The sequence below is a fragment of the Capra hircus genome, chromosome 5 (genome assembly GCF_001704415.2).
Source record: "Capra hircus breed San Clemente chromosome 5, ASM170441v1, whole genome shotgun sequence".
In the NCBI taxonomy this organism is placed as follows: domain Eukaryota; kingdom Metazoa; phylum Chordata; class Mammalia; order Artiodactyla; family Bovidae; genus Capra; species Capra hircus.
The window spans coordinates 95,417,244-95,431,877 of NC_030812.1; the positions used below are offsets into that span (position 1 = coordinate 95,417,244).

The 14,634-nt window shown below is 48.3% G+C and overlaps 1 protein-coding gene across 2 annotated transcripts in view; it reads right to left on the reverse strand.

Moving 5' to 3' along the window:
* Nucleotides 1-14,634, reverse strand: part of FAM234B (family with sequence similarity 234 member B) — a 37,432-nt gene continuing 22,798 nt past the window's right edge. The window contains exons 6-13 of one of the 2 annotated variants that reach the window (XM_018048460.1): nucleotides 11,554-11,698; nucleotides 11,088-11,229; nucleotides 9,151-9,294; nucleotides 8,930-9,011; nucleotides 7,357-7,512; nucleotides 4,244-4,361; nucleotides 1,734-1,954; nucleotides 1-842 (exon numbers count right to left, since the gene is read on the reverse strand). In XM_018048460.1, coding sequence (XP_017903949.1) covers nucleotides 837-842; nucleotides 1,734-1,954; nucleotides 4,244-4,361; nucleotides 7,357-7,512; nucleotides 8,930-9,011; nucleotides 9,151-9,294; nucleotides 11,088-11,229; nucleotides 11,554-11,698 — 1,014 coding nt within the window. In that variant the 3' untranslated portion in view covers nucleotides 1-836. Of the gene's footprint in view, nucleotides 843-1,733; nucleotides 1,955-4,243; nucleotides 4,362-7,356; nucleotides 7,513-8,929; nucleotides 9,012-9,150; nucleotides 9,295-11,087; nucleotides 11,230-11,553; nucleotides 11,702-14,634 lie in introns of both variants that reach the window. The other variant, XM_018048459.1, reaches the window with a different exon arrangement.

Here is a 14,634-nt window from a genome sequence, read left to right on the forward strand (position 1 = left end):
CCTATAAACACATGAAAAGATGCTCAACAACCTCTGGGCCACCAGGGAAGCCCTCACTCATTATTAGAGAAATGCAAACCAAAACTACAATGAGGTGTCGCCTCACACCAATCAGGGTTAATCGTTATGGTCATTACACCTAGAGAGAAGGAATATGTGAGGAGACGAGACAGGAGGCCTAAGATGAGGAAGAAATGAGAATTCTGGCTGGCTCATGCTATCCCCATGTCAGTCTTTCTTGCTGCTGCCAAGGTCAGGGGCCAGGCGAGGTACCAGCAGAGGGAACAGGAGAGAGACCAGCAGAGGGGGAATAGGGGAGAGAGGCTGAGGGGCCCTCCAAGTCAGAGGTGGGCTACCTGTCTCAAGAGGACCCAAACCAACAAGATGTGTTTCAGGTGGATGAGAACCTGGGAGCTTACAATGTGCGTATGTAGAGAAGGCTTCATCACCACATGAACAGACAGATACACGCTCAGGGCGTTAGGCACAGCAAAACGTTCCAGGGAAGGACTTCACTGGAATTTCCCAGCCAGGGTTCATACATTAGACAAACAAAAAATAAAACAGTAAGATTCACAGTTCCAAACTATCCACACAGAGTGCCTAGGAGAAGGGGTTAATTCAGGAGTCAGGCGGGCAGGTAAGATACAACAGCCAAATGGGTGGTGCTGTTATCGAAGAATTCCAAGTGCCTTTCAAAGTGCCTGGCGACGGTCACGCAGAGGAGGTGGAAGGGGGTGACAGAAGTCCTCCTCTCCAAAGAACTATGTTTACACCCGCTGGGGAGGGACAGTGCCACTCCGTTCACTTCTTCTGGAACTGAAGAGTCCAGCAGCCTAGATCTAGGGAGAAAAGGGCACGAATCAGTGACTTTAATTTTTTTCATGGTAGAGACATGGAAGGACTCTCAAGGTAGAATATCCCTCTATTTCCCTATCCTTTTGTTTTAGCCTCCAAAGTTTACAACTGTCCCTCCAGAAAGGCCCAGAGACTTTTATCTTTTTCCACGATTCATTCTTGAACATTGAACTAGGCTGTCATATTGGCTAGGGCAGGGGGTGCATTTTGAGCAAGACAACCAGTCCGTCCTACAGGAAATTAACCCTGAATATTCACTGGGAGGACTGATGCTGAAGGTGAAGCTCCAGTACTTTGGCCACATGATGCAAAGAGCTGACTCATTGGAAAAGACCCTGATGCTGGGAAAGACTTCAGGGCAGGAGGAGAAGAGGCCAGCAGAGGATAAGATGGTTGGATGGCATCGTTGACTCAATGGACATGAGTTTGAGCAAACTCCAGGAGATGGTGAAGGCCAGGGAAGCCTGGCATGCTGCAGTCCATGCGGTCAGAGTCAAACACAACTCAGCAATTCAACAACAACACTAAGAGTTCTTCATAGTAGGTAACTGCCACAAGCCCTGCACGAGGCTGGCATCACCAGCCTTACCCAGGAAAGACCCGGAATAACAACAAAAGCTATGACCCCACACTTCCAAATGTATCCTCTAAGAGAGAGGGTACCATTTCCAGCTCAGAATAGCCAAGCAATAGTTCAAGGTCATCACTCACCCCTACAAAATAATGCTGGTCCAAAACAGCCATTTCCTGATACCTAGCAACTCAAGAAGGTGCCCACCCGCACCCCTGACCTTCTAAAGAGCAGACTTGGAGTTGGCTGTGTTTGCCCTTCACCCTCAAGAGTAACCAGACACTTTCTTTCCCAAGCTTGTCACCTGGTAGGGAGAGTCGACGAACTTTATCCTCGAGAGGAATCTGCGCAGCTCCCCGCGGCCGATTTTGGGGGTGGTCTCCTCCAGCTGGACCATTTGGCCTTCCATCAGCGCCCACCGCAGACTGAGCTTGCTGACCACCAGGGGTGCCGGGTGCCCTTCAGAGCTGGGCCCTGTTGTCCTGGTAACGTAAAAGGCGTCTTTCCACAGGTCGTTGATCCCAACTGAGGCAGGATACAAAGGAGAGCAGTCAATGAGGACAGAAGACTTGGGCTCACAGGAGAGTGGCTGGGCTCAAGACTCATTCACCCATTTCCTCCTCTGCTGATTCATGCAAGACGTTTACTGAGCGCTAATCAACACAAGGGACCGACTAGACTATGGGTGCACACTGGTGAGCAGCTGGTGGCCAGCAAAGCGGCAAATCCTCTGTTTCTATAACTGCGCTTCTCCACAGCGGCTACCTTTGTGCACTTAATAATTTCTTTATCTTGGCTGTGTTGGGTCTTCATTGCGTCTCGTGGGATCGCTCATTGCAGCACACAGACTCTCTGGTTGTGGCGCACAGACTTCAGTAGTTGTGGCACAGGCTTAGTTGCTCTGTGGCATGCAGAATCTTAGTTCCCTGACCAGGGGTCGAACCCATGTCCCTTGCATTTCAAGGTGGATTCTTTACAGTGAGCTACCAGGTAAGTCCCAAAGCTGCTGCTGAGAAAGCCCAAGATCAGGAAGTGAGGGGACTGGCCAACTGTGGCAGAAAAGAGAGCACAACAAACCAGAAATTCTGGTAACTCCTAGACTGTCAGCGCCTCGTGGCCTAGTCTCTGTACCAAGTCAGTGTTTATTCTGCCTCCTCTATAAACCAGGTGTTGCAATAAAAATGGTCTTGATTCTTAATTACCATTATGTAATGTTCATTGGAACAATGACTGGTTCAAAATTGGGAAAGGAATACAATAAGGCTGTATACTGTCACCTTACTTATTTAACTTATATGCAGAGTACATTATGCAAAATGCCGGGCTGGATGAATCATATTCTGTAAGCAAGACTGCTGGGAGGAATGTCAATAACCTGAGATATGCAGATGACACCCTAATGACAAAAAGCAAGGAGGAGCTAAAGAGCCTCTTGATGAGGTTGAAAGAGGAGAGTGAAAAAGTTGGCTTGAAACTCAACATTATAAAAACTAAGATCATGGCATCTGGTCCCATCACTTCATGGCAAAAAGAAGGGGAAATAGTGGAAAGGGGAAAAGTGGAAGCAGTGACCCTGGGCTCCAAAATCTCTGTGGACAGTGGCTGCAGCCATGAAATTAAAAGATCCTTGCTCCTTGGAAGGAAAGCTATGACAAACCTAGACAGTGTATTAAAAAGCAGAGACATCATTTTGCTGACAAAGGTCAGCACTGTCAAAGCTATGGTTTTTCCAGTAGTCATGTATGGATGTGAGAGCTGGACCATAAAGAACGCTTGAACACCAAAGAACTGATGCTTTTGAATTGTGGTACTGGAGAAGACTCTTGAGAGTCCCTTGGACTGCAAGGAGATCAAACCAGTCAATCATAAATGAAATCAGTCCTCAGTATTCATTGGAAGGACTGATGCTGAAGCCGAAGCTCCAATATTTTGACCACCTGATGCCAAGAGCTGACTCACTGGAAAAGACCCTGATGCTGGGAACGACTGAGGGTAGAAGAAGAGGGCAGCAGAGGATGAAATGGTTGCATAGCATCACTGACTCAGTGGGCATGAATTTGAGCAAACTCTGGGAGCTGATGATGGACAGGGAGGCCTGGTGGGCTGCAGTCCATGGTGTCACAAAGAGTTGGACACAACTTGGCAACTGAACAACAACATGAAACAACACTTGCCAATGTTAGTGGTTATGAGCGGTCAGACTGCAGGTGACTTTTCTTCTTCCCTTTTCCTCTTGGCTCCAGTTTCCATGCACTGGGCATGTGCAGCAAGAAAGTCTCTATGGAGCCTAACCCACTCCAGTATTCTTGCCTGGCAAATCTCACAGAGGAGCCTGGGGGGCTACAATCCACGAGATCGCAAAGAATCGGACATGACTGAGCCTAAACAAATGCCCTGAGGAAATATCCTGCCTCTGTTTTATCCTTTGCAGTGAGTTCTGGCTCCTAAGCTCCTACAGGGTTGAGAAACTACTCTGATTTGTATTCCCAGCACTAGGCGCAGTGCCTGGCCCATGGCTGACGACAGGTAAACGGCTCCTGAAACATTAGCTCCCTGAACGCTTGGGGATGGGATAGCACTGCCCGGTAGCTTCTAGCATTCTAGAATGTTCGGGGACTGTGGGTCCTCACCCTGTGAGCCAGGTACAGCCTCAGAGGGCGCTCTTGGGCGGTGGCCCCAGGCGCCATGGTACCAAGGGAAATGCAGGGAGCCACTCAGGGCACACGTCCTGCTCTCATCCACAGCACACACCTCATCCCCCTCACCCGGCCAGCACGTCCCCTCCCCTCCTCTGCATCACCCCAAGGGACTTACCCTCTGAAGCTGTCACAGTGCCAGTGGCATTGGCTAGATCCAGGAGGATGGAGGGGAAGGTGGGATGCAGGAGGTATAGGTGGTGAAGGCTGGGTGGCCCAGTTCCCAGGACAACATCCTGATGATGAGAAACAGGGAGAGCAAAGGTCAGTCCACATTCCCTTGTACAACGTTGCTCAGATGAAGGGACGGCAGAGATGGTGGGGGTTACTCATCCGCTATGAGGCCAAGCCCCGATCTCACTCCAGGGCATGTATGAGAGAAACTCCACGTACGAGAGACATGTCATTTCAAATCTCAAAACACTGGCTAAACACTAACTTCATCAAACCACCAGAGCTGGAAAATGCTTTCTCCCTCATAGGAAACAGGAAGGAAGGAAGAAAATAGGCATGTCCCAGGAGAGAAAATGATGGAGCCCTCACAGTCTGGTGCCTCTGGGAGTATCAGGAACAGTTCTTCCCCGGCAGCAGGAGGGGCTTTGTCAAGGGAAAGCCTGCTTATAAAAACACGGCGAACCAAAGACTCCTGCTTTTACTGGATAGCAAAGCCAACTGCAAGTGTCAAGCTAAAAAATAAATTCATAAAAATCTTATCTATTCCTGAAATAACTAAGACATGGATCAGACACTCATTAACTACAAAAACAAAAATCCCAAGATCTCATTGTCAGTCTCCTGACCCCCTAAGGCGGAAGCAATGCACACTGGAACCTTCTTCACCATCTGACTGCATGCAAGGTTGATATTCTGCAGACACAACGCCGTACAGCACAGGAACCCCGTGAATGAGTACCCAGTGCCTCCCCTCCCGGGAGTGAGTGTCAGCCCTGCTCCTCCACAGTCAGCAGGGGAGGGGTCACTTGGGCGGGAAGCTCACAACCCCGCTCCCACCAGTACCCACAGAGCATAAGAGGGACTTCCCATATCCAGGATCCCAGCACCATGGGCAGCTCACATGACAAGAAAATAGCTTATTCATGTCACAGACACCTAAGTTACCAGGAGAGAAGGCTAGGGGGAAGGGATAGTTAGGGAGTTTGGGACTGACATGTACACACTGCTATATTTGAAATGGATAACCACGTGTGGCTGAGTCCCTTTGTGGTCCACCTGAAACTATCACAACATTGGTAATTGGCTATACTCCAATATAAAAAGTTATTTAAAAAAAAAAAAAGGATAACCAAGAAGGGTGTACAGTATAGCACAGGGAACTGTGTTCAACATTCTGTAACAACCTAAATGGGAAGAGAATTTGAAAAAGAAGAGATACATGTATATATATATAACTGAATTTCTCTGTTGTACACCTAATACACATTATTAATCAACTATGTGAAAGTGAAAGTGTTGGCTGCTCAGTCGAATCCCACTCTCTGCAACCCCAAGGACTGTAGTCCGCCAGGCTCCTCTCAGTCCATGGGACTCTCCAGGCAAGAATACTGGAGAGGGTTCCTGTGCCCTTCTCCAGGGGATCTTCTCGACCCAGGGATCGAACCCGGGTCTCTCGCATCTCCTGCATTAGCAGGTGGGTTCTTTACCAGTAGAGCCACTCCAAAAATTTTTTAAAAAAAAGAAAGAAAGGACATAGCCAAAGTCCCTCCTCACTGCCTACAGAATGGAGCCCAAACTCCTTCGCATGAAAACCATGTAACCTAAATCAGCCTTTCCCAGCCTCCTATGATTATCTGCCTGCACATCCATGCTCCAAGAAAGTCTGTGAAACAAGCTCACACTTCACCAGGCTTTACCCGTCCTTGGCCAATTTCATTTCCCCTTAGACATCATCCTCAAGCGCCACTTCCACATTAAAACACTTGTCACGAGGTCTCCAACTTGATGCCCCCTCTTGCGTGAAAAGCTCCCTAATCGCCTCCCCCCTCCACAAAATGAAGACCCTCCTCCTTTGGTGCTTCCATCTAAACTTTGTATCTGCACCCCCTTAGAGCATTTGCAGCCTGCTTTTGCTTTGTGCTTGTTTGTAGTTGCTTACATTTGACAGTCATCTGGTCTGAGTCCCTCGTTTTATTAAATGAGGAAACCAGGAAGTTAAATGTTAGGTAGAATGTCCACGGTCATACATTAGGGAACTTCAGAGTTAGGACAATCATCATTGGAAATCTGATCCTAAAGTGAGGGACTATATTAGCATCTGCATTAACAGATAAAGAGCGTGAGACTCAGAAAAGGTAAGTTCTAGAGTGCATGGCTGATGAACTCAGGACTCCCCCTCCGTCAGGCTCCCCATCACCCAGGCTCATCTGCTTGTCCTCCAGATGGCAGCACTGTCCCCAGTTTATCCTGAGGTCCCTGGCGCACAGTAGGTGCTGGTCAACTTGGGTTTAACTAAACTAAATCAAAGTGAGTCTTACTCAAAACCCCCTGGCACAGGGCAGGGGCAGCACGCCCATCTCCTCAACCCCATGAAAGCCCCTCAGGACAGCACTGAAGATGTTCTCAGGGCCTCCCTGGCGGCTCAGTAGTGAAGAATCTTCCTGCCAGTGCAAGAGATGTGGGTTCGATCCCTAGTCTGGGAAGATCCCACGTGCCAGAGTGCAGTAACTGCTGAGCCCATGCACCACATCTACTGAATCTGTGCCCTCGAGCCCGGGAACCGCAACTACGGAGCCCACGTGCTGCAGCTACTAAAGCCCGTACACCCTAGGGCCCATGGGAAGCCACTGCAACTGAGAGCAGCGCCCACTCGCCCCAACCGGAGAAAAGCCCGCACAGAGACGAAGACCGGCACAGCCAAAAATTAAGTAAGTAATTAAATCAAAAAGAAATCTGTTCTCGAATCTGCCTTCTGCACATCAGAACGTCTCTCCTGTGAACCCCCAGGGGAACCTTCATCTTCAGCCGATGGAGAGAATCAGAGATGACTTAGCGACTAGAAACAACAACATGGTTTCCTCACAACACTGAGATGGTTTCTGCTGCACAGTGAAGCGAATCAGCCTTATGCACACACACACGCCCTCCCTTCTGGGTTTCCCACCCATCCAGGTCACTGTCTCTACCCACAACCGCTCCGAAGAGAGCAGGTCTAACAAGACCTCCAGACCCAGTCAGCCTCAAGAGCAGGTGCCATCTGACATTAGGCTCACTCACAGGATTGGGCGATGCAGCTGACAGCCCTTCAGCCCAGAAGAGGAAGACAGATTTCTGCTCCACAGTGGCTGCTGATGTGGCCGGAGTTTCTTTCATGTGACACGGGATGCTGTAACTCCACGTGACCAGGCCAGAGTCTCCGTCCACCACCATCACCTGCAGAAGAGAAGGCGATGAGTACGACCCATCCTCAGAGAGACAGCAAAATGCACAAACACAAAACCAGACAAAAACCCACAGACACGCAAACACCACACACATTAACGGAGCTTAAACCAGATGCAAACAATGGGGTGTTCAGGGAGCGTTACATAACAACTAAGTCCAGGAGTCTGGGCAAGGACATGAACTTGGGCAAACTCTGGAAGACAGAGAGGGACATGGGGGCCTGGTGTGCTGCAGTCCATGGGGTCACAAAGATTCGGACATGACTTCGCAACTCAACAACAACAATCAGAAGTCTAGACAGAGCCTAAAGGACTGAAGAATTCCCGGTGGGAGGGGACATTACAAATCATCAAGGCCTCCTCTCATCATCAGATGAGGGAACGGAGGCTCAGAGACACCGATTACTCTGTACTTGGGGCGGTCCTGGGCGGAGCAGCCATCCCGCTATGGAGGAGCTAAAACCCACGCCTCGTCTCTGTCCCTTCCTGCTGGTGACCGTGGCCAACCACAGTTAGGGGAACATGATCAGAATAAATTAAGAGAAAATTCACTCAGCTGTATCTCTCAAAAGATAATTAAGGGGAATTCAAAATCCCTGACTGCATGCATACTTCCTCATCACCCTAAATCCCTCATACTGCACAGTTCTAGAACAAAACAGCTTCCCATCTGCCAAAATTCCAGGGACTTCCCTGATGGCTGAGTATGGCTGAGTGGGCAAAGAATCTGCCTGCAATGCAGGAGCTGCAGGAGACTTAGCTTCAATCCCTGGGTCGGGAAGATGCCCTGCAGGAGAACAAGGCAACCCACTCCAGTATTCTTGACTGGGAAATCCTATGGCTAGAGGCATCTGGCAGGCTACAGTCCATGGGGTCGCAGAGAGTCAGACACGACGTAGAGACCAGATGACAACATTGGTGACCTTGGAATACACTCCACCATACATCTCAGGGCCTCTGAAGCTCCTCAATGGATCTGCCCTGCTTCTAGAAATGCAATTCAACTGCCAGGCCCTGATAACCTTTCCCTCCTTCATGAAGTCTTCCATGACAACCCACTGCCCCAGCTGGCCTACCTTCTCTGAAATCTCAGTATATAAACTGAAGTGGTACATTTATTGGTACCAGCCTTTCCCCAGCAAGAGACTTCAGAAAGCACATGGACACTGAGAATCCACAAGGAACTGCTATACAAGGAGTAGGGCAGCGAGAAAAGCTTCTGCTGCTGTAGATGTTAGCACTGCATTGTGACTGTTCATTTTACCCACCCAGCTACACTTGGAGTTCTTGGAAGGAAGGGACCATGTTTTAAGGTTCTTTCTATTTTTCACGATGCCAAGCGCAGGCCTGGACACCAAGTTCATTCTGGATATATGTTCTGACTGATCTTCATCCCCAGGTTTTACCTTTTTCATCCCAACTCCATTTGGTATCTGCAGAAGGAAATCTATCGTCTCATCATCCGTGAAATACCCCGGAGTAGGCTGGCTGCAAGTGAAAGCAATGTGAGTGATAGGAAGTGAAGGACCGAAAGGGGAGAATGGGACCCCCCTCCCCGTGCACCGGCTCCAGATATTAACATCAAGCAATGGTTCCACACGGTTTTGAGTAGAAGCACATCACTAACCTGTGCGGGCCTTGGAGGCCCAAGACCCAGGAAGGGGTGAGGTTCTGCCCCCGAAGCAGGACGAGGCCTTGTCTGGTTGTGATCAGGAGGTTGCTGCTGTTGGAATCCGGCGCCTTCACCATCTGGAGGAGCTCCACCCCATCGCTGAGTTAAACAAGAGACCCCGACAGTCTCAGCCTGGGGTGAAATTCCTGCCCATATATTCTGGCTAATCCTCTAAGCGCAGATGTCTGTACAGACCCTTGCATTAGTCTCCTACCAGGATCTTGTCTTGGGACTTTCCTGGTGGTCCAGTGGTTAAGACTCCATGCTTAAATTGCAGGTGACATGTGTTTGCTCCCTGGTAGGGGGAGTGAGATCCCACCTGCTACACGGTGTAGCCAAAAAAAAATTTTTTGTTAAAAAGAGGGGCACTCTTGCTGTTTCATTTGAATCTCTTTTTCCTGGTTTCTTTAGAAATCAAGGAGCCCTAGAAAATTTATGCAATTTCAGAAGGAAAAGACAAGAAAAGTGCCCCTCACATTGGATGCTCTGAAAAGATAACAGAGCTGAGAACAATCACAGGGAAGGAGCCAGAGGTCGGGACAGGATGCCTGAAACTGTCATTACGCTTGGACAGCAGCTCATTCTCGTCGTTGCTGTTGTTGTCACTAAGTTGTATCCGACTCTGTGATCCCATGGACTGCAGCACACCAGGCTTCCCTGTCCTTCAGCATCTCCCGGAGTTTGCTCAAACTCATGTCCATTGAGTCAGTGATGCTATCTAACCATTTCATTCTCTGTCACCCCCTTCTCCTCCTGCCCTCAATCTCTCCCAGCATCAGGGTCTTCTCTAATGAGTTGGCTTCCCCCATCAAGGGGCTAAAATATTGGAGCTTCAGCACCAGCTCACACTCGACACTTCATCAAATTATTGGGTTTGTCAAAAAGTTCATTTGGGTTTTTCTGTCTGACTCTCTGCGACCCCATAGATGGCAGCCCATCAGGCTCCCCCGTCCCTGGGATTCTCCAGGCAAGAACACTGGAGTGGGTTGCCGTTTCCTTCTCCAATGCGTGAAAGTGAAGTTGCTAGGACCACTCTATTTAACATCTGTCAAATGCACTGACACAATATGATACTGCCTAAGAAAATACTGGGTTTCCCCAGTGGCTCAGCAGTGAGAAATCCACCTGCAATGCAAGTGACATGGGTTCAATCCCTGGGTCGAGAAGATGCCCTGGAGAAGAAAATGGCAACCTACTCCAATATTCTTACCTGGGATATCCCATGGACAGAGGAGCCTGGTGGGCTATAGTCCATGGGGTTGCAAGGAGTTGGATAGGACTGAGTCAGACACACTTAGCACTGAACAATAACAAAGAAAATGCTAGAATGTGATCTGAAGCTTCTGGTAGAAAAATAACAAAGATAATTATTACCCAGGCCCAGGGTGAAATGGATAACATCCACTGCATACGAAAAATAACAAGCTTTTAGTTAAGAAAAAAATGAGGCAAAACAAAACAAAACAAAAAATAGATTTCGTGGATGTTATTTTTTTCCTCTGCCACAATGATTCTTTAAGAGAAAAACACAGGAACGCAGCAGGGCTGATCCTTCAGCAGAGTTTTACAAGCAGTTCTGTTAAATAAACCCCATTTCCCTACCTGAGGTTCCCCAGTCTCAACTGCCCTGCTCTGACTCCCACTCCAAACAAATACCCTTCTCTGCCCGCTGTGTGCAAAGTGATCACCTACATACAGACATCAACACATTATGTTGCCAGGAGAAGAGCATTTCTAATTCCTTGCAACCAGATTAGGAGGTGGTCCACGAAGGCCAGGCACCATTTTTACCCCCAAACCTCTGCCCACGTGTCTGCCAGCCCACCAGACACCGAGATTCCAGGCAAGCGTGGGCTCAGGTCTCACCATGGCAGGACCAGACGGCTGCCCACCTGTAAACATCAATGAGCTCAGACAGGTTGACGGATCTCTGCTTCTCCCACTCAGGTTCCTCTATCTGCAGGGAAGGTGGTAAGTTGTCTCGATTTTGGGCCTGGATGAAAATATCCCGCAGGGCGACAGCCTGGATATTACCTAACAGCACAGAAGAACCAACATGGAGAAGCTAAACTCAATAGAACTTTCCCAGGGGGAGGACAGGAGTGGGAGACCCAGAGCCTGGGAGGAGGGATGGGTTCACACAGGGAGCCAGTAGGGAGGTGGCTAAGCAGATGCTGGGCAGTCTTCTCATTGGTGATGGCGGCCAGGGACAGCACAGTGAATACCCTGTGGCAGGGGGTCCCCGGCAGAGGAGGTGACAGAGGGCTGATGTTGGAGACTCCAGGCTTTCTCCCCATCGTCCAGGGAGACCACCACACACCCATGGGGACAGCAGCAAAAACGAGCCTCACTTCTTACCAAAGCCAAACAGGATGTAGGTGGCCCCGCTGGCGGTGATGTAAACCTGAGGGCCAATCAGGTTGCCCACTCCCACGATGTTGTACTTCACAGGTCGGCCCACGGGGCTCCCTGTCCGGCCAGACACCAGCAGAAAACACAGATCCTGCTGATAAAGTGAAAGACCGGGGTTGAGTCCATAGAGACCCTGTTGTTACCAAATCAAGTCGTGTCTCCACAGTCATTCCTTCTCGTCAGCTAAGGGGTCAGAAACACCTCCCAAAGTTGAAAAGCCCAAGGCCACACCTGCTTTGCCGTATTTCCCAGGAAGTTAGAAAGTGAAGCAAATGCCCCATTCCCTTGTAAGATACAAGCCAAGGGCACCTGCGTGGTGATTTGGGCAACTTCTCCAAAGTACAGCTGTTGCTGAGGAGCAGTCTCCTGAAGCACTGAACTCTAGCCTAGAGCTACATACAGGACCTACCAGTCGCTACCCACCCCTATACCCATAAATCCCCAGCAATATGTGGTCCCACAAGAATCAGTGCAGGCCATGTGCTCCCATTATAACACACATGTCTGGCCTGGCCACTATCAACCTCACTTGCAAGCAGACATCAGCAAACCTTTTCTGGGAAGGGCAAGACAGTAAACATTTTATGTTTTTCCAGCCAGGTAGTTTCCGCAGCAACTACTCTACTCTACTCTAGTGAAAAAGCAGCCATAGACAATATGTGAATGAATACGTGTGACAATAAAACTTTATTTACAAAAACAAACAGTGGGCCCAACTTGGCCTGCATGCTATGGTTTGCCAACCCCTGCAGGAGAGGGTTTTCTTTTGGGAATACAGGCACTGGTTGAGAAATACAAGGACTACATTGCTGTCTTGATTTCAGTGAAGCTTTTGCCTGAGTTTATTGTCATGAATACTTATGGACAAGATAAAGAGATATGGTTCTCGGTGTACCCCAAGAAGGGGCCAATGCCAACCCAGAGGGAGTTTTGGTGGAATGTCACTTCACCCAGCTATTATCTTATTCCTATTATTCATTCTTTTATCAAAGACATGAATGAACAGAATTCAGGTTTATCCCAAAGCTGAGAGAGATAGCTAGTATGCTATATGACAAACTGAAAATTCCAAAAAGTCTTAGGCTGAAAGATGGGTCAAAATCTGGAAGAAAAAAATTGGCCCATTAATTAAGACATGGATATTTCATGGTAATAAGACTTACTGTGGTGATCATTTTGAAATATATAGAAATATCAAATCAGTATGAGGTATACCAGGAACGAACATAGTATTGCAGGTTAATTATACTTCAAAAACAAATTCATAGAAAAAGAAATCAGATTCATGGTTCTAGAAGCAGGGGGTGGGAGGAGGGGGCATTGAAGGAAGGTAATTGAAACTGACAAACTCCAGCTATAAGTAAGTATTAGAGATGTAATGTACAACATAATAAATATAATTAACAGTTATAAGTCATATATCCTAAGAATTCTTATCACAAGGAAAAATTTTTTCTATTTCTTTAATTTTGCATCAGTATGAGATAACAGATGTTCGCTAAATTTATTGTGGTCATCGTTTCATGATGTATGTAAGTCAAATCATTTTGCTGTAACACCTTAAACAGTGCTATATGTCAGTTATACAGTGCTATTATGTCAGCTATATCTCAATAAAACTGGAAGGAAAAAAGAATGGGAGTAGTGGGAAAGATATGGGTGTTTTAACTGATTATAAACAAAAACAGGAAGGGTATCACCATCTTTGGCTGCATTTATACATATATGGAGTCAATATCAGAAGAAGTAACAATTTTTTTATTTTATATAACTGGTTATATTACAAACAGAATACTGTTTTCATTTATGGGTACCACATAAAAGAAATACAGACAGAGTGGAGTGAAAAAAGAAAGAAATCAAGGAAGAAGGGGTCTGGATCATGTTGCATGAGGAACAGTATGAGAAACTAGCTATTCAGGCTTCCCTGGTGGCTCAGGTGGTAAAGAATCTGCCTGAAATGTAGGAGACCTGGGTTTGATCCCTGGTTCAGGAGGGATTCCCTAGAGGAGGGGATGGCTGTCCACTCCAGTATCCTTGCCGGAAGAGTTCCACAGACAGACGACCCTGGTGGGCTACAGTCCATGAGGTCACAAAGAGTTAGACACGATTGAGAGACTAACACTTCCTCTTTTTTTTAAGCCTTGACAGTAGCAGGCTTTAGAGGGACCAGGCTTCCAGCAAAAGAGCGTTCAGTGTAGAAGAGGATTAGATTCATCCAGAGTGCTCTACGGGGCTGATGTGGGCACAGTGAATGGAGGCTAGGAGAAAGCAGGTTTCTCACCCATAAGACAGAAATTTCTAGAGCAAACCAAGAATGAAATATACCAGGTCACAAATCAGTGCTATTGCCATCAGCCTGAGGACTCAGAGGGTATGGCTGCCCACGTGTGTGGAACAGCGCATCAGTGACTGCAGCGCAGCGTGACAGCGTTAACGTCATGGCTTCCAAGGTCCACTCCCGCTGACGTGCTAGCCCAGGTGCGCTCTCTAACCCCAGCCGGGTCCCGACGTCCCAAGGCGGCCTCACTCTAAGCCCAGATCTAAGAATGCTGCCCCTCAAAATCAAAGACCTGACACGCCTCATTCCCCCTTCCATGCCTAGAGCGGACAGCAAGCGTGTTCCTCGGGTTCTTTGTCGCTGGTACGGAAGTCAGAAAGGTCAGTACGAAGATGAAGCGATGGCTCTGAACCCACCACTTCTCCAAGACTTTGCTACTCCTGCCTATCACTTTCCAGACAGAATGGAGACTGGTCCACATCCACATCCCTACCCCCACCACCAAAAAAAGACAAAAACAGGCACAGAGTAGGACTAGGTGAGAAGTCAACTCTTCTAACAGAGCCTCCCCAGCATGGAGGGCCCCTCAGTCAGGTCCCAGCCACCGTCCTGTCCCCTGCTCCTGGCCAGCAAGAAGCCAGACGGAGGAGTCAAGGCCAAGATTTATAACCTTGTTCGGGACATGCAAATCTGTCTGATGTTTTGCTGTGCTTCTGCCAACAACCATAGTTCCTTAAAACAACAAA